Source organism: Coregonus clupeaformis, unplaced genomic scaffold (assembly GCF_020615455.1).
Source record: "Coregonus clupeaformis isolate EN_2021a unplaced genomic scaffold, ASM2061545v1 scaf0172, whole genome shotgun sequence".
NCBI classification, from domain to species: Eukaryota; Metazoa; Chordata; class Actinopteri; order Salmoniformes; family Salmonidae; genus Coregonus; species Coregonus clupeaformis.
The window spans coordinates 64,556-85,799 of NW_025533627.1; the positions used below are offsets into that span (position 1 = coordinate 64,556).

Here is a 21,244-nt window from a genome sequence, read left to right on the forward strand (position 1 = left end):
ATTATATTTGCGCTACCAAAGGGGGGGGTATCGTCTAATATTGTACCTCAAGTCATGGCAATGTTGCCTTGTGTTTCACCACAAAACAATGATTCTCAATGTTCACATTTCAATGGAAAAGCTTGAGTTTCTGCCTGGTTTCTGTCTGTCTTAATTTAATTTATGCTTGTTGGACTTTTATTGTTGCAAGTTACAGGGCTTAGCAGAGCAGTCTAAACACTGTGCGATTGCATGCAAAGGGAACAAACAAACATACTCTCTTCTGAACTTTTCCTGGCTCATACTTTGCTTCACACAAACAGGAAATCACACATCATTGTATCGCCATCAGCCTCCTCTATATCAGACGAAAAAAAAAAAAAACATACTTACAGTATGTGTTACCAAATCAGTTAACCAGCCTACCGATAAACATACTCAATCTAACAGGTCCGTAACCTTTTTTTGTGATTTTATTTTTATTGAACACATACATAACTGGGATTGAGACAGACTTTACAGGATGTAGCGGGTCCATAACATAATGTAAATGTGTGTATGTAACAGGAACAGGAAGTAGGTACTTCTTTACACCAGAGCTATCAGCCTCCTCAACAGACGAAGACGGCTAGAAAGAACCATAGACGATATAGAAAAAAAACGATATCTATGCCACGTAGCAGATGTTTTTATCCAAAGTGACTTACAGTGAGTGCATACAACCTTTCCACTGTGATCCCTGTGGGAGTTACATTTACATTTACGTCATTTGGCAGACGCTCTTATCCAGAGCGACTTACAAATAGGTGCATTCACCTTATAGCCAGTGGGATAACCACTTTACAATGTTTTGGAGGAGGAGGAGTTGAACCCACAACTGAACTTTGCCACACAGGACCACAAGCGTCGACTCCGTTCCTACTTATCAGTGGCCAGCCTCCTGCTTGCTTTCTGAGTCTTGACTAAACACACACACACACACACACCCCACCCTCCTGCCTCCTTAGTGAGTCTGACTAAACGGCTTGGTCCTCCAGGGGCAGGCAGTCTGCCATCATACCTCATCTCCAAACTGCTCCTGATATGATTTTAGGAGGAGGAAGGCAGCGTTTTGACACCCCCCAGGGCCTCAGGTCAGCCTTTTACCAGCCTCAACACCAGCACTATGGCAGAGTGCCTTAATCTTTACCCGCTAAAACCATGCAGGCGTTCACTCAGACACACACACACCCTGTGGCTTACATCAAGTCCCTATCTGTACTGTAGTGTGCTCGGCTGGGCCCTCAGCCCCCCTATCTGTACTGTAGTGTGCTCGGCTGGGCCCTCAGCCCCCCTATCTGTACTGTAGTGTGCTCAGCTGGGTCCTCAGTCAGCCCCCCTATCTGTACTGTAGTGTGCTCGGCTGGGCCCTCAGCCCCCTATCTGTACTGTAGTGTGCTCGGCTGGGCCCTCAGCCCCCATATCTGTACTGTAGTGTGCTCGGCTGGGCCCTCAGTCAGCCCCCCTATCTGTACTGTAGTGTGCTCGGCTGGGCCCTCAGCCCCCCTATCTGTACTGTAGTGTGCTCGGCTGGGCCCTCAGCCCCACTATCTGTACTGTAGTGTGCTCAGCTGGGCCCTCAGTCAGCCCCCCTATCTGTACTGTAGTGTGCTCGGCTGGGCCCTCAGCCCCCCTATCTGTACTGTAGTGTGCTCGGCTGGGCCCTCAGCCCCCCTATCTGTACTGTAGTGTGCTCGGCTGGGCCCTCAGCCCCCATATCTGTACTGTAGTGTGCTCGGCTGGGCCCTCAGCCCCACTATCTGTACTGTAGTGCGCTCGGCTGGGCCCTCAGCCCCCCTATCTGTACTGTAGTGTGCTCAGCTGGGCCCTCAGCCCCCCTATCTGTACTGTAGTGTGCTCGGCTGGGCCCTCAGCCCCCCTATCTGTACTGTAGTGTGCTCGGCTGGGCCCTCAGCCCCCCTATCTGTACTGTAGTGTGCTCGGCTGGGCCCTCAGCCCCCCTATCTGTACTGTAGTGTGCTCGGCTGGGCCCTCAGCCCCCCTATCTGTATTGTAGTGTGCTCGGCTGGGCCCTCAGCCCCACTATCTACACCTGTCTCTACACCATTAGCATCAATCACATGGCTGTGGTTTAGGGAAGGAAGGGTTATCTCCATCCCTCCCTGATACAGAACACCACCCAGGGTGGAGGAGAAGAGCAGAGCACTAGGCCCGGCTATGAATAATTGAGAAACAGCCAAGAAGCCACAACCCATTAAGTGGCCCTTGCCTCCAGCAGTCTCCCCTGCCTCCCCCACCCTATCTCCCCCAGCCTCAGCCTCCCCACCTCTCCACTCCCCCCCCCCCACCTCCTCACTTCCCCCTGCCTCCCCACTGGAAGGACAGTATGTGAAGTGTGATGTTTATAATATGGCCTTGACAGCAGGAGTTAGCAAGCTTCCTTTATTCTCATTCTCTGCGTCCTGGCTCCTTCAACCCACTCCTATGGTAGTCACCAATGGTACCCTATTCCCTACATAGTGCACTATAGGGAATAGGGTGTCATTTGGGATTCAAATAGTGTTTTGTTGTTCTGCATATGGTCCGTAGGTGGAGAAGATGTAAGACTGTCTGGTGACTCACCACCACCCAGGAAATACAATATAATTGTTTAGGCCTCAGTGAAGCAAAAGTATAGGAGAAAGAGGGGAGTGGGAGAAGGAGGAGAAAGAGGGGAGTGGGAGAAGGAGGAGAAAGAGGGGAGTGGGGGAAGGAGGAAAAGTGGGGAGTGGGAGAAGGAGGAGAAAGAGGGGAGTGGGAGAAGGAGGAGAAAGAGGGGAGTGGGGAGAAGGAGGAGAAAGAGGGGAGTGGGAGAAGGAGGAGAAAGAGGGGAGTGGGGGAAGGAGGAGAAAGAGGGGAGTGGGGGAAGGAGGAGAAAGAGGGGAGTGGGGGAAGGAGGAAAAGTGGGGAGTGGGAGAAGGAGGAGAAAGAGGGGAGTGGGGGAAGGAGGAGAAAGAGGGGAGTGGGGGGAAGGAGAAAGAGGGGAGTGGGGGAAGGAGAAAGAGGGGAGTGGGGGAAGGAGGAAAAGTGGGGAGTGGGAGAAGGAGGAAAAGTGGGGAGTGGGAGAAGGAGGAGAAAGAGGGGAGTGGGGGAAGGAGGAGAAAGAGGGGAGTGGGGGGAAGGAGGAGAAAGAGGGGAGTGGGGGGAAGGAGAAAGAGGGGAGTGGGGGGAAGGAGGAGAAAGAGGGGAGTGGGGGGAAGGAGGAGAAAGAGGGAGTGGGGGAAGGAGGAGAAAGAGGGGGAGGGAGAAGGAGGAGAAAGAGGGGGAGTGGGAGAAGGAGGAGAAAGAGGGAGTGGGAGAAGGAGGAGAAAGAGGGGAGTGGGAGAAGGAGGAGAAAGAGGGGAGTGGGAGAAGGAGGAGAAAGAGGGGAGTGGGGGAAGGAGGAGAAAGAGGGGAGTGGGGGAAGGAGAAAGAGGGGAGTGGGGGAAGGAGGAGAAAGAGGGGAGTGGGAGAAGGAGGAGAAAGAGGGGAGTGGGGGAAGGAGAAAGAGGGGAGTGGGGGAAGGAGGAGAAAGAGGGGAGTGGGGGAAGGAGGAGAAAGAGGGGAGTGGGAGGAGGAGGAGAAAGAGGGGAGTGGGGGAAGGAGGAGAAAGAGGGGAGTGGGGGAAGGAGGAGAAAGAGGGGAGTGGGAGGAGGAGGAGAAAGAGGGGAGTGGGGGGAAGGAGAAAGGGGAGTGGGGGGAAGGAGGAGAAAGAGGGGAGTGGGGGGAAGGAGAAAGAGGGGAGTGGGGGAAGGAGGAGAAAGAGGGGAGTGGGAGAAGGAGGAGAAAGAGGGGAGTGGGGGAAGGAGAAAGAGGGGAGTGGGGGAAGGAGGAGAAAGAGGGGAGTGGGAGGAGGAGGAGAAAGAGGGGAGTGGGAGAAGGAGGAGAAAGAGGGGAGTGGGAGGAGGAGGAGAAAGAGGGGAGTGGGGGAAGGAGGAGAAAGAGGGGAGTGGGGGGAAGGAGAAAGAGGGGAGTGGGGGAAGGAGGAGAAAGAGGGGAGTGGGGGAAGGAGGAGAAAGAGGGGAGTGGGGGAAGGAGGAGAAAGAGGGGAGTGGGGGAAGGAGGAGAAAGAGGGGAGTGGGAGGAGGAGGAGAAAGAGGGGAGTGGGAGGAGGAGGAGAAAGAGGGGAGTGGGAGAAGGAGGAGAAAGAGGGGAGTGGGAGAAGGAGGAGAAAGAGGGGAGTGGGGGAAGGAGGAGAAAGAGGGGAGTGGGAGAAGGAGGAAAAGTGGGGTGTGGGGGAAGGAGGAGAAAGAGGGGAGTGGGGGAAGGAGGAGAAAGGGGGAGTGGGAGAAGGAGGAAAAAGTGGGGTGTGGGGGAAGGAGAAAGAGGGGAGGGGGGGAAGGAGGAGAAAGAGGGGAGTGGGAGAAGGAGGAGAAAGAGGGGAGTGGGAGGAGGAGGAGAAAGAGGGGAGTGGGGGGAAGGAGGAGAAAGAGGGGAGTGGGGGGAAGGAGAAAGAGGGGAGTGGGGGAAGGAGGAGAAAGAGGGGAGTGGGAGAAGGAGGAGAAAGAGGGGAGTGGGGGAAGGAGGAGAAAGAGGGGAGTGGGGGAAGGAGGAGAAAGAGGGGAGTGGGGGAAGGAGGAGAAAGAGGGGAGTGGGAGAAGGAGGAGAAAGAGGGGAGTGGGGGGAAGGAGGAGAAAGAGGGGAGTGGGGGGAAGGAGGAGAAAGAGGGGAGTGGGGGGAAGGAGGAGAAAGAGGGGAGTGGGGGAAGGAGGAGAAAGAGGGGAGTGGGGGAAGGAGGAGAAAGAGGGGAGTGGGGGAAGGAGGAGAAAGTGGGGAGTGGGGGGAAGGAGGAGAAAGAGGGGAGTGGGTGAAGGAGGAGAAAGAGGGGAGTGGGAGAAGGAGGAAAAGTGGGGTGTGGGGGAAGGAGAAAGCGGGGAGTGGGTGAAGGAGGAGAAAGAGGGGAGTGGGAGAAGGAGGAAAAGTGGGGTGTGGGGGGAAGGAGGAGGGAAGGAGGGGAGTGGGAGAAGGAGGAAAAGTGGGGTGTGGGGGAAGGAGAAAGCGGGGAGTGGGTGAAGGAGGAGAAAGAGGGGAGTGGGAGAAGGAGGAAAAGTGGGGTGTGGGGGAAGGAGAAAGCGGGGAGTGGGTGAAAGGTCAGTTTATGATGACAACAGTAACAAACAACACAAACACTCACACATGCACACACCCATACGTACATTGTCTCTCACACACACATCTCCTTGCTCATCTCTCTCTTGGAGGTCGTTGAGGCTGAAAAGCTTGTTGTCTGTTTTATATTTTAATATATTTGGAGCAGCTACAGATGCCACCCTGAAGAGTGTTAATTTACTGTTCAATATTCATGCCTTTTACCATCTCTCTCCCTCACTCTCTCTCCCTCCCGCTTTCTTTCTCTGATGCCACCATTATGCCACCCTGAAGAGGGTTGATGTATTGTTCGATATTCATACACACATACACAAACACACATACACACAGGAGCTATGGAGAGGCCAGACTGTGCATTAAACATGCAGGGTTAGCAGTAGATTCTCCCCTGTTTGGTGGCCGTGGCAACACCATAAGAAATAGGCCTCCAGATGTGACCCACCCGTTTCTTTTGCAGTGTAGCTAGCTGACAACACATCGGTGACTAGCTAGCTGACAACACAGTTGCGACTACCTAGCTGACAACACATCGGTGACTAGCTAGCTGACAACACATCGGTGACTAGCTAGCTGACAACACATCGGTGACTAGCTAGCTGACAACACATCGGTGACTAGCTAGCTGACAACACAGCGGTGACTAGCTAGCTGACAACACAGCGGTGACTAGCTAGCTGACAACACAGCGGTGACTAGCTAGCTGACAACACATCGGTGACTAGCTAGCTGACAACACATCGGTGACTAGCTAGATGACAACACAGCGGTGACTAGCTAGCTGACAACACAGCGGTGACTAGCTAGCTGACAACACAGCGGTGACTAGCTAGCTGACAACACAGCGGTGACTAGCTAGCTGACAACACAGCGGTGACTAGCTAGCTGACAACACAGCGGTGACTAGCTAGCTGACAACACAGCGGTGACTAGCTAGCTGACAACACAGCGGTGACTAGCTAGCTGACAACACATCGGTGACTAGCTAGCTGACAACACAGCGGTGACTAGCTAGCTGACAACACATCGGTGACTAGCTAGCTGACAACACAGCGGTGACTAGCTAGCTGACAACACAGCGGTGACTAGCTAGCTGACAACACAGCGGTGACTAGCTAGCTGACAACACAGCGGTGACTAGCTAGCTGACAACACAGCGGTGACTAGCTAGCTGACAACACAGCGGTGACTAGCTAGCTGACAACACAGCGGTGACTAGCTAGCTGACAACACAGCGGTGACTAGCTAGCTGACAACACATCGGTGACTAGCTAGCTGACAACACAGCGGTGACTAGCTAGCTGACAACACAGCGGTGACTAGCTAGCTGACAACACAGCGGTGACTAGCTAGCTGACAACACAGCGGTGACTAGCTAGATGACAACACAGCGGTGACTAGCTAGCTGACAACACAGCGGTGACTAGCTAGCTGACAACACAGCGGTGACTAGCTAGCTGACAACACAGCGGTGACTAGCTAGCTGACAACACAGCGGTGACTAGCTAGCTGACAACACAGCGGTGACTAGCTAGCTGACAACACAGCGGTGACTAGCTAGCTGACAACACAGCGGTGACTAGCTAGCTGACAACACAGCGGTGACTAGCTAGCTGACAACACAGCGGTGACTAGCTAGCTGACAACACATCGGTGACTAGCTAGCTGACAACACATCGGTGACTAGCTAGCTGACAACACATCGGTGACTAGCTAGCTGACAACACATCGGTGACTAGCTAGCTGACAACACATCGGTGACTAGCTAGCTGACAACACATCGGTGACTAGCTAGCTGACAACACAGCGGTGACTAGCTAGCTGACAACACAGCGGTGACTAGCTAGCTGACAACACATCGGTGACTAGCTAGCTGACAACACAGCGGTGACTAGCTAGCTGACAACACAGCGGTGACTAGCTAGCTGACAACACAGCGGTGACTTCCTTTTTTCTTTCCGTTCTTGTCATTTCTCGAAATGTATTTATTTGCTAGGTTCTAGGCAGAGAGCGCACCGTCTAACCACGAATGACACTGACCCACCTCCTTTCCCCATTGCTGCCACTGCAGGGGAACACCAGGAGGGGGAGGGAATGATCCTATCATTCAAGACTCCAGAGCTGGGGTCCCTTGTGCACAGCCAGCAAAAAACGCTTTGTACGCGGTGGCTGTGAATGTGGCTCAGAAAGACCATCCGCCTGGGCTGAGGGCAACGGGGTGGCCGGGGGGGGTTTAGGACCGGGCTCTTCTCTGAGAGGATGTTGGCGCTCCCTGTCTAGGCCTCCCATAGAGAAGCGTATTGCTGGTCTACAGTGGAGGATTATTCCTGTGGCTATCGCTACGAACACCTTGATCCATCAGTGGGGAGGGGGTGTCTGTTCTGTGGGGAGGAGACAATGCAGCATCCGTTTTTTAAAAATCTTGTTCCAGGCTGGTAAGGGTGTTTTCTGTCCTGGGTGGGTGGTGTACAGGCCTAGGGTTGTTTTCTGTCCTGGGTGGGTGGTGTACAGGGTTGTTTTCTGTCCTGGGTGGGTGGTGTACAGGCCTAGGGTTTGGGCTGACTCTGGACCTATACGTTGGAGGGCCTAGGTATAGCGTAGCCAACAGGCGAAGGTACTGTCTAGGTAGTTGCTTATTGGGGCAGACAGAAATGGCAGTGTTGGAGACCAGGAAACATGAGATGCGGGTTGGTGCGGGCTCGGCTCAAAAGGGGGGCTTGGTTCTAACTTTCTAGGTCCGTTAAAATGAAGTAAAGTTTGTGCTTTTAATTATGTAACTATTGGGCCAATAAAGGTATTTTTTTTAATGAAAACATATCTCTGTCTCTCTCTCCCTCCCTCTGTCTCTCCCTCTCTCGGTCTCTCTCTCAAGGTCAGAATGAGTCATGTTTGTTCCTCAGAGCCTGTCTGTATCAGTTTGTTTTGCTATATAGATATAATGTTAGCCCACACTTTCTCTCTCTCTCTCTCTCTCTCTCTCTCTCTCTCTCTCTCTCTCTCTCTCTCTCTCTCTCTCTCTCTCTCTCTCTCTCTCTCTCTCTCTCTCTCTCTCTCTCTCTCTCTCTCTCTCTCTCTCTCTCTCTCTCTCTGTTGGTAGGCCCGAGTGGGTGTTTGGACTGCAGCCTTTCTCTTGCTGTTACAGAAACAATCGTATTATCCTTCCCCTTTTATCCTCCAGAGATTAACAAAAGCAGTTGTCTATCAATCATGCAGTAGACCCTTTACTGAAGGGCTCTGTCCCAAATGGAAACCTATTCTCTGCATAGTGCACTACTTTTGATCAAAGCCCTATGGGTCCTGGTCAAAAGTAATGCGCTAAATAGGGGATAAGGTGCCATGTGAGACATATCCTAGGTCTACAGTGTAAAGATTGAATTCTCAAAGTAAACGGATTAGTGAAGTGATTTGCCAGGCATTATTGAGGTGTATTGTAGTAGTGTGGGAATTGAATGGAGACCTGGTGCAGTGCAGTCAGAAGTGAATGGACTGTTGGACTGGATGATGGGTGCCCAGAAAGAGAGAGAGAACCTGGGATGAGAAAAAGGAAGCTTTCATTGGCTGACAGGTCCCCATGTGTAGAGAATAAGAGGAGTTAACTTATGGCAAGTCAAAAACAAAACTGGACCAGTATTTAGCCCATAGCTACACACACAGCTACACACACAGCTACACACACAGCCCACACACAGCCCACATATAGCCCACACACAGCTACACACACAGCCCACACACAGCCCACATATAGCCCACACACAGCTACACACAGCTACACACACAGCTACACACACAGCCCACACACAGCTACACACACAGCCCACATATAGCCCACACACAGCTACACACAGCTACACACAGCTACACACACAGCCCACATATAGCCCACATATAGCCCACACACAGCCCACACACAGCTACACACACAGCCCACATATAGCCCACACACAGCTACACACACAGCCCACACACAGCCCACACACAGCTACACACACAGCCCACACACAGCCCACATATAGCCCACACACAGCTACACACAGCTACACACACAGCCCACATATAGCCCACACACAGCTACACACACAGCCCACACACAGCTACACACACAGCCCACATATAGCCCACACACAGCTACACACACAGCTACACACACAGCCCACACACAGCTACACACACAGCTACACACACAGCTACACACACAGCCCACACACAGCTACACACACAGCTACACACACAGCCCACATATAGCCCACACACAGCTACACACAGCTACACACACAGCCCACACACAGCTACACACACAGCTACACACACAGCTACACACAGCTACACACACAGCCCACACACAGCTACACACACAGCTACACACAGCTACACACACAGCCCACATATAGCCCACACACAGCCCACATATAGCCCACACACAGCTACACACACAGCTACACACACAGCCCACACACAGCTACACACACAGCTACACACAGCTACACACACAGCTACACACAGCTACACACACAACCCACACACAGCTACACACAGCTACACACACAGCCCACACACAGCCCACACACAGCTACACACAGCTACACACACAGCCCACACACAGCCCACACACAGCTACACACACAGCCCACACACAGCCCACACACAGCTACACACACAGCCCACACACAGCCCACACACAGCTACACACACAGCCCACACACAGCCCACACACAGCTACACAAAGCTACACACACAGCCCACACACAGCCCACACACAGCTACACACAGCTACACACACAGCCCACACACAGCTACACACACAGCCCACACACAGCCCACACACAGCTACACACAGCTACACACACAGCCCACATACAGCCCACACACAGCTACACACACAGCCCACACACAGCCCACACACAGCTACACACAGCTACACACACAGCCCACATACAGTTGAAGTCGGAAGTTTACATACACTTAGGTTGGAGTCATTAAAACTCGTTTTCCAACCACTCCACACATTTCTTGTTAACAAACTATAGTTTTGGCAAGTCGGTTAGGACATCTACTCTGTGCATAATTTTTCCAACAATTGTTTACAGACAGATTATTTCCCTTATAATTCACTGTATCACAATTCCAGTGGATCAGAAGTTTACATACACTAAGTTGACTGTGCCTTTAATCAGCTTGGAAAATTCCAGAAAATTATGTTATGGCTTTAGAAGCTTCTGATAGGCTAATTGACATCATTTGAGTCAATTGGAGGTGTACATGTGGATGTATTTCAAGGCCTACCTTCAAACTCAGTGCCTCTTTGCTTGACATCATCATGGGAAAATCAAAAGAAATCAGCCAAGACCTCAGAAAAACAATTGTGGACCTCCACAAGTCTGGTTCATCCTTGGGAGCAATTTCCAAACGCCTGAAGGTAACACGTTCATCTGTACAAACAATAGTACGCAAGTATAAACACCATGGGACCACGCAGCCGTCATACCGCTCAGGAAGGAGACGCATTCCGTCTCCTAGAGATGAACGTACTTTGGTGCGAAAAGTGCAGATAAATTCCAGAACAACAGCAAAGGACCTTGTGAAGATGCTGGAGGAAACAGGTACAAAAGTATCTATATCCACAGTAAAACGAGTCCTATATCGACATAACCTGAAAGGCCACTCAGCAAGGAAGAAGCCACTGCTCCAAAACCGCCATAAAAAAAGCCAGACTACGGTTTGCAACTGCACATGGACAATGACCCCAAGCATACTTCCAAAGTTGTGCCAAAATTGCTTAAGGACAACAAAGTCAAGGTATTGGAGTGGCCGTCACAAAACCCTGACCTCAATCCTATAGAACATTTGTGGGCAGAACTGAAAAAGCGTGTGCGGGCAAGGAGGCCTACAAACCTGACTCAGTTACACCAGCTCTGTCAGGAGGAATGGGCCAAAATTCACCCAACTTATTGTGGGAAGCTTGTGGAAGGCTACCCGAAATGTTTGACCCAAGTTAAACAATTTAAAGGCAATGCTACCAAATACTACTTGAGTGTATGTAAACTTCTGACCCACTGGGAATGTGATGAAAGAAATAAAAGCTTAAATAAATCATTCTCTCTACTATTATTCTGACATTTCACATTCTTAAAATAAAGTGGTTATCCTAACTGACCTAAGACAGGGAATTTTTACTAGGATTAAATGTCAGGAATTGTGAAAAACTGAGTTTAAATGTATTTGGCTAAGGTGTATGTAAACTTCCGACTTCAAATGTATTCTGTGCCGTTGCAGCAGAGTACAGCTTGGCTTTTGGCTGTGCCGTTGCAGCAGAGTACAGCTTGGCTTGTGGCTGTGCCGTTGCAGCAGAGTACAGTAGAAAGAACATCTACAACAGAAGGCTGAATGCCAATGTGAGAACTACCTCGGACGTCGCCTTTATAGGCTAAATTATCACCAGATAGAGGAAGAGAGAGAGTAAACACCATTAGACTGTCTGCGCCCTGGTCAAAAGTAGTGCACTACATAGGGAACAAGGTGCCATTTGGGATGCACTTGAGAGAATACGCTTTCTTCACAATACCATGTTGCTGATTTTGAATCAAGGCTTGCGCTAGCTGTCCACTCTCCTGCTCTTTGTATGAATCTCTCCCCACTGCTGGCAGGGAGGACATGGTGTGGCACCCTGATTCATCTTTGACACACACACACACACACACACACACACACACACACACACACACACACACACACACACACACACACACACACAGATAGAGCTGTGGAAAGGCCTGGCTGGTTAGCTCTCCCTACCCCATTCTAAGCCACTCTGTGTGTCCCAAATGGCACCTGATAGGGCCTATAGGGCTCTGGTCAAAAGTAGTGCACTATAAAGAGAATAGCTCACCCGAACACAGAACTCTGCAGTTGCTGTGGTGGTGATCTGTTGTGTTCTAAAGAGGAGTAGGAGCAGGGGGGGGCTGTTACAAACAGGCTGTTGTGTTCTAAAGAGGAGTAGGAGCAGGGGGTGGGGCTGTTACAAACAGGCTGTTGTGTTCTAAAGAGGAGTAGGAGCAGGGGGGGGCTGTTACAAACAGGCTGTTGTGTTCTAAAGAGGAGTAGGAGCAGGGGGCTGTTACAAACAGGCTGTTGTGTTCTACAGAGGAGTAGGAGCAGGGGGGGCTGTTACAAACAGGCTGTTGTGTTCTAAAGAGGAGTAGGAGCGGGGGGGGCTGTTACAAACAGGCTGTTGTGTTCTAAAGAGGAGTAGGAGCGGGGGGGGCTGTTACAAACAGGCTGTTGTGTTCTAAAGAGGAGTAGGAGCAGGGGGGCTGTTACAAACAGGCTGTTGTGTTCTAAAGAGGAGTAGGAGCAGGGGGGGCTGTTACAAACAGGCTGTTGTGTTCTAAAGAGGAGTAGGAGCAGGGGGGGGCTGTTACAAACAGGCTGTTGTGTTCTAAAGAGGAGTAGGAGCAGGGGGGCTGTTACAAACAGGCTGTTGTGTTCTAAAGAGGAGTAGGAGCAGGGGGGGCTGTTACAAACAGGCTGTTGTGTTCTAAAGAGGAGTAGGAGCAGGGGGGCTGTTACAAACAGGCTGTTGTGTTCTAAAGAGGAGTAGGAGCAGGGGGGCTGTTACAAACAGGCTGTTGTGTTCTAAAGAGGAGTAGGAGCAGGGGGGCTGTTACAAACAGGCTGTTGTGTTCTAAAGAGGAGTAGGAGCAGGGGGGGCTGTTACAAACAGGCTGTTGTGTTCTAAAGAGGAGTAGGAGCAGGGGGGGCTGTTACAAACAGGCTGTTGTGTTCTAAAGAGGAGTAGGAGCAGGGGGGGGCTGTTACAAACAGGCTGTTGTGTTCTAAAGAGGAGTAGGAGCAGGGGGGGCTGTTACAAACAGGCTGTGGTCTCTAGAGCTATGCCTGGCTCCAACAACACAGGTCTTCCATGCAGCGTGTGCGTGCGTTCGTCGTTCGTGTATGTGTGTTTGTGTTTGTGCGTATCTGTGCATGTGCTCCAGGTCTTTCTCACAGCAGAGGTGTATGGTCAAACATCTTGACACTTGATTTGTTCACGTCATCCATAAACGATCAAACATCTAGACACTTGATTTGTTCACGTCATCCGTAAACGATCAAACATCTTGACACTTGATTTGTTCACGTCATCCGTAAACGATCAAACATCTTGACACTTGATTTGTTCACGTCATCCGTAAACGATCAAACATCTTGACACTTGATTTGTTCACGTCATCCGTAAACGATCAAATATTTTGACACTTCATCCCTTCACTTCATCCATAAACGGTCAACTTTCTTATTTTCCTGAAAACAAAAGCTGCCGTCCAGACATTCAGTTCGCCCCCTGCTTATTAAATATTTCAGAGATGATGAATCATTTAACCCAGGGTAGTGTGAGGTAGTGGTTGATTCATTTTTTTTATATCACTGCACTAAATCTCTGGATCATTTGGGAAAAACCCAGGCCCTGCACCACTCAGTGTAGGTCGGTAATGCTATCCTAATGTCTTGTCTCCTTGCTCATATAAAGGAACCAGAGTGAAATGTGATGCATGGAGACAGACAGACATGGGGAAAGGGGTGAGATCTGATACAGTGAGAGAGAGACCCATTTCTCTATGGAGAGGCCATTCATTCATTCATTCATTCAGTCCATTAACTGTGAGGCCTGGAGCTGGAGAGAGGCTGGAGCTTCGGGGCCATCTTTAATACTGTCCCATGATCCAGTTAGAGCCAATTAGTTTGCAGTTAGCTGCCTGCAGTGACTAGGGCTGGTCCACTGAGCCATCCAGGGCAAGCTGGGTTAATGATGCTCATAATGTTCAACCGTTCCTTAATAATGCTAACACCATGCTATCAAGGGATAATGTTCGAATTGTATTTGTCACATGCGCCGAATACAACAGGTGTAGAACTTACTGTGAAATGCTTACTTACAAGCCCTTAACCAACAATGCAGTTCAAGAAATAGAGTTAAGAAAATATTTACTAAATAAAATAAAGTGGGAAAAAAATCACAAGAAAATTACATAACAATAACGAGGCAATATACAGGGGGCACCGGTACCGAGTCAATGTGCGGGGGTACAGGTTAGTCGAGGTAATTTGTAAAGTGACTATGCATAGATAATAAACAGTGAGTAGCAGCAGTGTAAAATGTAAATAGTCCGGGTGGCCATTTGATTAATTGTTCAGCGTTCTTATGGCTCGGGGGTAGAAGCTGTTAAGGAGCCCTTTGGTCCTAGACTTGGCGCTCCGGTACCGCTTGCCGTGCGGTAGCAGAGAGAACCGTTTATGACTTGGGTGATTGGAGTCTTTGACAATTTTTAGGGCCTTCTTTTGACACCGCCTAATATATAGGTCCTGGATGGCAGGAAGCTTGGCCCCAGGGATGTACTGGGCCGTACGCACTACCCTCTGTAGCGCCTTACGGTCAGATGCTGAGCAGTTGCCATACCAGGCGGTGATGCAACCGGTCAGGATGCTCTCGATGGTGCAGCTGTATAACTTTTTGAGGATCTTAGTGATGAGCTTTGTGGGCACTATGGTTTTGAACGCTGAGCTGTAGTCAATGAACGGCATTCTCACATAGGTGTTGATTTTGTCCAGGTGGGAAAGGGCAGTGTGGAGTGCGATTCAGATTGCGTCATCTGTGGATCTGTTGGGGCGGTATGCGAATTGGAGTGGGTCTAGAGTTTCCGGCATGATGGTGTTGATGTGAGCCGTGACCAGCCTTTCAAAGCACTTCATGGCTTCCGACGTGAGTGCTACAGGGCGGTAATCATTTAGGCAGGTTACCTTCACTTTCTTGGGCACAGGGACTATGATGGAAAATGTCAATAAATACACTTACCAGTTGGTCCGCGCATGCTTTGAGTATACGTCCTGGTAATCCGTCTGGCCCCACGGCTTTGTGAATGTTGACCTGTTTAAAGGTCTTGCTCACATCGGCTACGGAGCGCGTGATCACACATTTGTCCGGAACAGCTGGTGCTCTCATGCATGCTTCAGTGTTTCTTGCCTCGAAGCGAGCATAAAAGGCATTTAGCTCATCTGGTAGGCTCGCGTCACTGGGCAGCTCGCGGCTGGGTTCCTCTTTGTAGTCCGTAATATTTGTCAAGCCCTGCCACATCCGAAATCCATGGCTTCTGGTTGGGAAATGTACGTACGGTCACTGTAGGGACGACTTTGTAGATGCACTTATTGATGAAACCGATGACTGAGGTGGGATACTCCTCAATGCCATTGGATGAATCCCGGAACATATTCCAGTCTGTGCTAGCAAAACAGTCCTGTAGCGTAGCATCCGCGTCATCTGAACACTTCCGTATTGAGCGAGTCACTGGTACTTCCTGGTTTAGTTTTTGCTTGTAAGCAGGAATCAGGAGGATATAATTATGGTCAGATTTGCCAAGTGGAGGGCGAGGGAGAGCTTTGTGTGCGTCTCTGTGTGTGGAGTAAAGGTGGTCTAGAGTTTTTTCCCCCTCTGGTTACACATGTGACATGCTAGTAGAAATGAGGTAAAACGGATTTAAGTTAGCCTGCATTAAAGTCCCCGGACACTAGGAGCGCCGCTTCTGGATGAGCATTTTCTTGTTTGCTTATGGCCTTATACAGCTCGTTGAGTGTTGAAGGAATGTTGAATCATTCCTTAGCATGGTGTTAGCATTATTATCAAGGGATAATGTTGAACCATTCCTTAATAATGCTAACACCATGCTATCAAGGGATAATGTTGAACCATTCCTTAATAATGCTAACACCATGCTATCAAGGGTAACAATCTAAAGTGGATGACACTGGTGCTGTTCATCTAGGAATGCCTTAGAGGATGCTGGTGGATGTTCATCTGTTAGATCACCTTCAAAAAGCAGCCTTTCTTCCTCTCTTGCTAGAGGTCATCAGGAAGTGATCAGGAAGTATGTTTCCATCGCTTTACTCTCACTAATCCAACTATCAGTGAGTACCAGTACCTCAAGCAAGGATGCCTTGAATGATGCTAGCTAGTCAACGATCTTCTGGGGACACACTGCAATGCTAACTCCTTGCTAACTGTGGTTTCACTCTCTCTCTACAGGGTGGAGAGGTCTACAGACCAGGTGATCAAGCCAGTTAACGTGGAGGCCTTATCCAAGTGGGTGGGCAAGATCCCTGCGGACGTACTGAGGGACATGTCCGTCATCGCCCCCATGTTGTCCCGTTTGGGGTACGACCCCCACGCCAACCCTCCCAACTACGGCCGGCCGGACCCCAAGGTCCTGGACAACACCAGGAGGGTGAGTAGGGAAAAGAATGACAGGGACACACACACCCCACAACACATAAACACAGACCCCAAACACACGTCACCCCACAACACATAAACACAGACCCCAAACACACGTCACCCCAGAACACATAAACACAGACCCCAAACACACGTCACCCCACAACACATGAACACAGACCCCAAACACACGTCACCCCACAACACAACACATAAACACAGACCCCAAACACACACACCCCACAACACATAAACACAGACCCCAAACACACGTCACCCCACAACACATAAACACAGACCCCAAACACACGTCACCCCACAACACAACACATAAACACAGACCCCAAACACACACACCCCACAACACATAAACACAGACCCCAAACACACGTCACCCCACAACACATAAACACAAACCCCAAACACACGTTACCCCACAACACAACACATAAACACAGACCCAAACACACGTCACCCCACAACACATAAACACAGACCCCAAACACACACACCCCACAACACATAAACACTGACCCCAAACACACGTCACCCCACAACACATGAACACAGACCCCAAACACACGTCAACCCAGAACACATGAACACAGACCCCAAACACACGTCACCCCACAACACATGAACACAGACCCCAAACACACGTCACCCCACAACACATAAACACAGACCCCAAACACACGTCACCCCACAACACATAAACACAGACCCCAAACACACGTCACCCCACAACACATAAACACAGACCCCAAACACACGTCACCCCACAACACATAAACACAGACCCAAACACACGTCACCCCAGAACACATGAACACAGACCCCAAACACACGTCACCCCACAACACATGAACACAGACCCCAAACACACGTCACCCCACAACACATAAACACAGACCCCAAACACACGTCACCCCACAACACATAAACACAGACCCAAACACACGTCACCCCACAACACATAAACACAGACCCAAACCCACATCACCCCACAACACAACACATAAACACATACCCAAACACACGTCACCCCACAACACATAAACACAGACCCAAACACACGTCACCCCAGAACACATGAACACAGACCCCAAACACACGTCACCCCACAACACATGAACACAGACCCCAAACACACGTCACCCCACAACACATAAACACAGACCCCAAACACACGTCACCCCACAACACATAAACACAGACCCAAACACACGTCACCCCACAACACATAAACACAGACCCAAACCCACATCACCCCACAACACAACACATAAACACATACCCAAACACACGTCACCCCACAACACATAAACACAGACCCCAAACACACACACCCCACAACACATAAACACTGACCCCAAACACACGTCACCCCACAACACATAAACACAGACCCAAACACATGTCACCCCACAGCACATAAACACAGACCCAAACACACGTCACCCCACAACACAACACATAAACACATACCCAAACACACGTCACCCCACAACACATAAACACAGACCCCAAACACACACACCCCACAACACATAAACACTGACCCCAAACACACGTCACCCCACAACACATAAACACAGACCCCAAACACACGTCACCCCACAACACATAAACACAGACCCAAACACACGTCACCCCACAACACATAAACACAGACCCCAAACACACGTCACCCCACAACACATAAACACAGACCCAAACACACGTCACCCCACAACACATAAACACAGACCCAAACCCACATCACCCCACAACACATAAACACATACCCAAACACACGTCACCCCACAACACATAAACACAGACCCCAAACACACACACCCCACAAAACATAAACACTGACCCCAAACACACGTCACCCCACAACACATAAAAACAGACCCAAACACATGTCACCCCACAGCACATAAACACAGACCCCAAACACACACACCCCACAACACATAAACACTGACCCAAACACACGTCACCCCACAACACAACACATAAACACATACCCAAACACACGTCACCCCACAACACATAAACACAGACCCCAAACACACACACCCCACAACACATAAACACTGACCCCAAACACACGTCACCCCACAACACATAAACACAGACCCCAAACACACGTCACCCCACAACACATAAACACAGACCCAAACACACGTCACCCCACAACACATAAACACAGACCCCAAACACACGTCACCCCACAACACATAAACACAGACCCAAACACACGTCACCCCACAACACATAAACACAGACCCAAACCCACATCACCCCACAACACATAAACACATACCCAAACACACGTCACCCCACAACACATAAACACAGACCCCAAACACACACACCCCACAAAACATAAACACTGACCCCAAACACACGTCACCCCACAACACATAAACACAGACCCAAACACATGTCACCCCACAGCACATAAACACAGACCCAAACACACGTCACCCCACAACACAACACATAAACACATACCCAAACACACGTCACCCCACAACACATAAACACAGACCCCAAACACACACACCCCACAACACATAAACACTGACCCCAAACACACGTCACCCCACAACACATGAACACAGACCCCAAACACACGTCACCCCAGAACACATGAACAAAGACCCCAAACACACGTCACCCCACAACACATAAACACTGACCCCAAACACACGTCACCCCACAACACATAAACACAGACCCCAAACACACGTCACCCCACAACACATAAACACAGACCCAAACACACGTCACCCCACAACACATAAACACAGACCCAAACCCACATCACCCCACAACACAACACATAAACACATACCCAAACACACGTCACCCCACAACACATAAACACAGACCCCAAACACACACACCCCACAACACATAAACACAGACCCCAAACACACGTCACCCCACAACACATAAACACAGACCCCAAACACACGTTACCCCACAACACAACACATAAACACAGACCCAAACACACGTCACCCCACAACACATATACACAGACCCCAAACACACACACCCCACAACACATAAACACTGACCCCAAACACACGTCACCCCACAACACATGAACACAGACCCCAAACACACGTCAACCCAGAACACATGAACACAGACCCCAAACACACGTCACCCCACAACACATGAACACAGACCCCAAACACACGTCACCCCACAACACATAAACACAGACCCCAAACACACGTCACCCCACAACACATAAACACAGACCCCAAACACACGTCACCCCACAACACATAAACACAGACCCCAAACACACGTCACCCCACAACACATAAACACAGACCCAAACACACGTCACCCCAGAACACATGAACACAGACCCCAAACACACGTCACCCCACAACACATGAACACAGACCCCAAACACACGTCACCCCACAACACATAAACACAGACCCCAAACACACGTCACCCCACAACACATAAACACAGACCCAAACACACGTCACCCCACAACACATAAACACAGACCCAAACCCACATCACCCCACAACACAACACATAAACACATACCCAAACACACGTCACCCCACAACACATAAACACAGACCCAAACACACGTCACCCCAGAACACATGAACACAGACCCCAAACACACGTCACCCCACAACACATGAACACAGACCCCAAACACACGTCACCCCACAACACATAAACACAGACCCCAAACACACGTCACCCCACAACACATAAACACAGACCCAAACACACGTCACCCCACAACACATAAACACAGACCCAAACCCACATCACCCCACAACACAACACATAAACACATACCCAAACACACGTCACCCCACAACACATAAACACAGACCCCAAACACACACACCCCACAACACATAAACACTGACCCCAAACACACGTCACCCCACAACACATAAACACAGACCCAAACACATGTCACCCCACAGCACATAAACACAGACCCAAACACACGTCACCCCACAACACAACACATAAACACATACCCAAACACACGTCACCCCACAACACATAAACACAGACCCCAAACACACACACCCCACAACACATAAACACTGACCCCAAACACACGTCACCCCACAACACATAAACACAGACCCCAAACACACGTCACCCCACAACACATAAACACAGACCCAAACACACGTCACCCCACAACACATAAACACAGACCCCAAACACACGTCACCCCACAACACATAAACACAGACCCAAACACACGTCACCCCACAACACATAAACACAGACCCAAACCCACATCACCCCACAACACAACACATAAACACATACCCAAACACACGTCACCCCACAACACATAAACACAGACCCCAAACACACACACCCCACAAAACATAAACACTGACCCCAAACACACGCACCCCACAACACATAAACACAGACCCAAACACATGTCACCCCACAGCACATAAACACAGACCCAAACACACGTCACCCCACAACACAACACATAAACACATACCCAAACACACGTCACCCCACAACACATAAACACAGACCCCAAACACACACACCCCACAACACATAAACACTGACCCCAAACACACGTCACCCCACAACACATGAACACAGACCCCAAACACACGTCACCCCAGAACACATGAACACAGACCCCAAACACACGTCACCCCACAGCACATGAACAAAGACCCCAAACACACGTCACCCCACAACACATAATCACTGACCCCAAACACACGTCACCCCACAACACATAAACACAGACCCCAAACACACGTCACCCCACAACACATAAACACAGACCCAAACACACGTCACCCCACAACACATAAACACAGACCCAAACCCACATCACCCCAC

The 21,244-nt window shown here is 50.2% G+C and overlaps 1 protein-coding gene across 2 annotated transcripts in view; it reads left to right on the forward strand.

Annotated features, from left to right (window-relative positions):
• The window catches only part of LOC121555695 (protein-tyrosine sulfotransferase 1), an 89,833-nt gene that overhangs the window by 38,443 nt on the left and 30,146 nt on the right, over nt 1–21,244 (forward strand). For both annotated transcript variants that reach the window (XM_041869526.2, XM_041869527.2), the window contains exon 3: nt 16,172–16,370. In XM_041869526.2, coding sequence (XP_041725460.1) covers nt 16,172–16,370 — 199 coding nt within the window. The remainder of the gene's footprint in view (nt 1–16,171; nt 16,371–21,244) is intronic.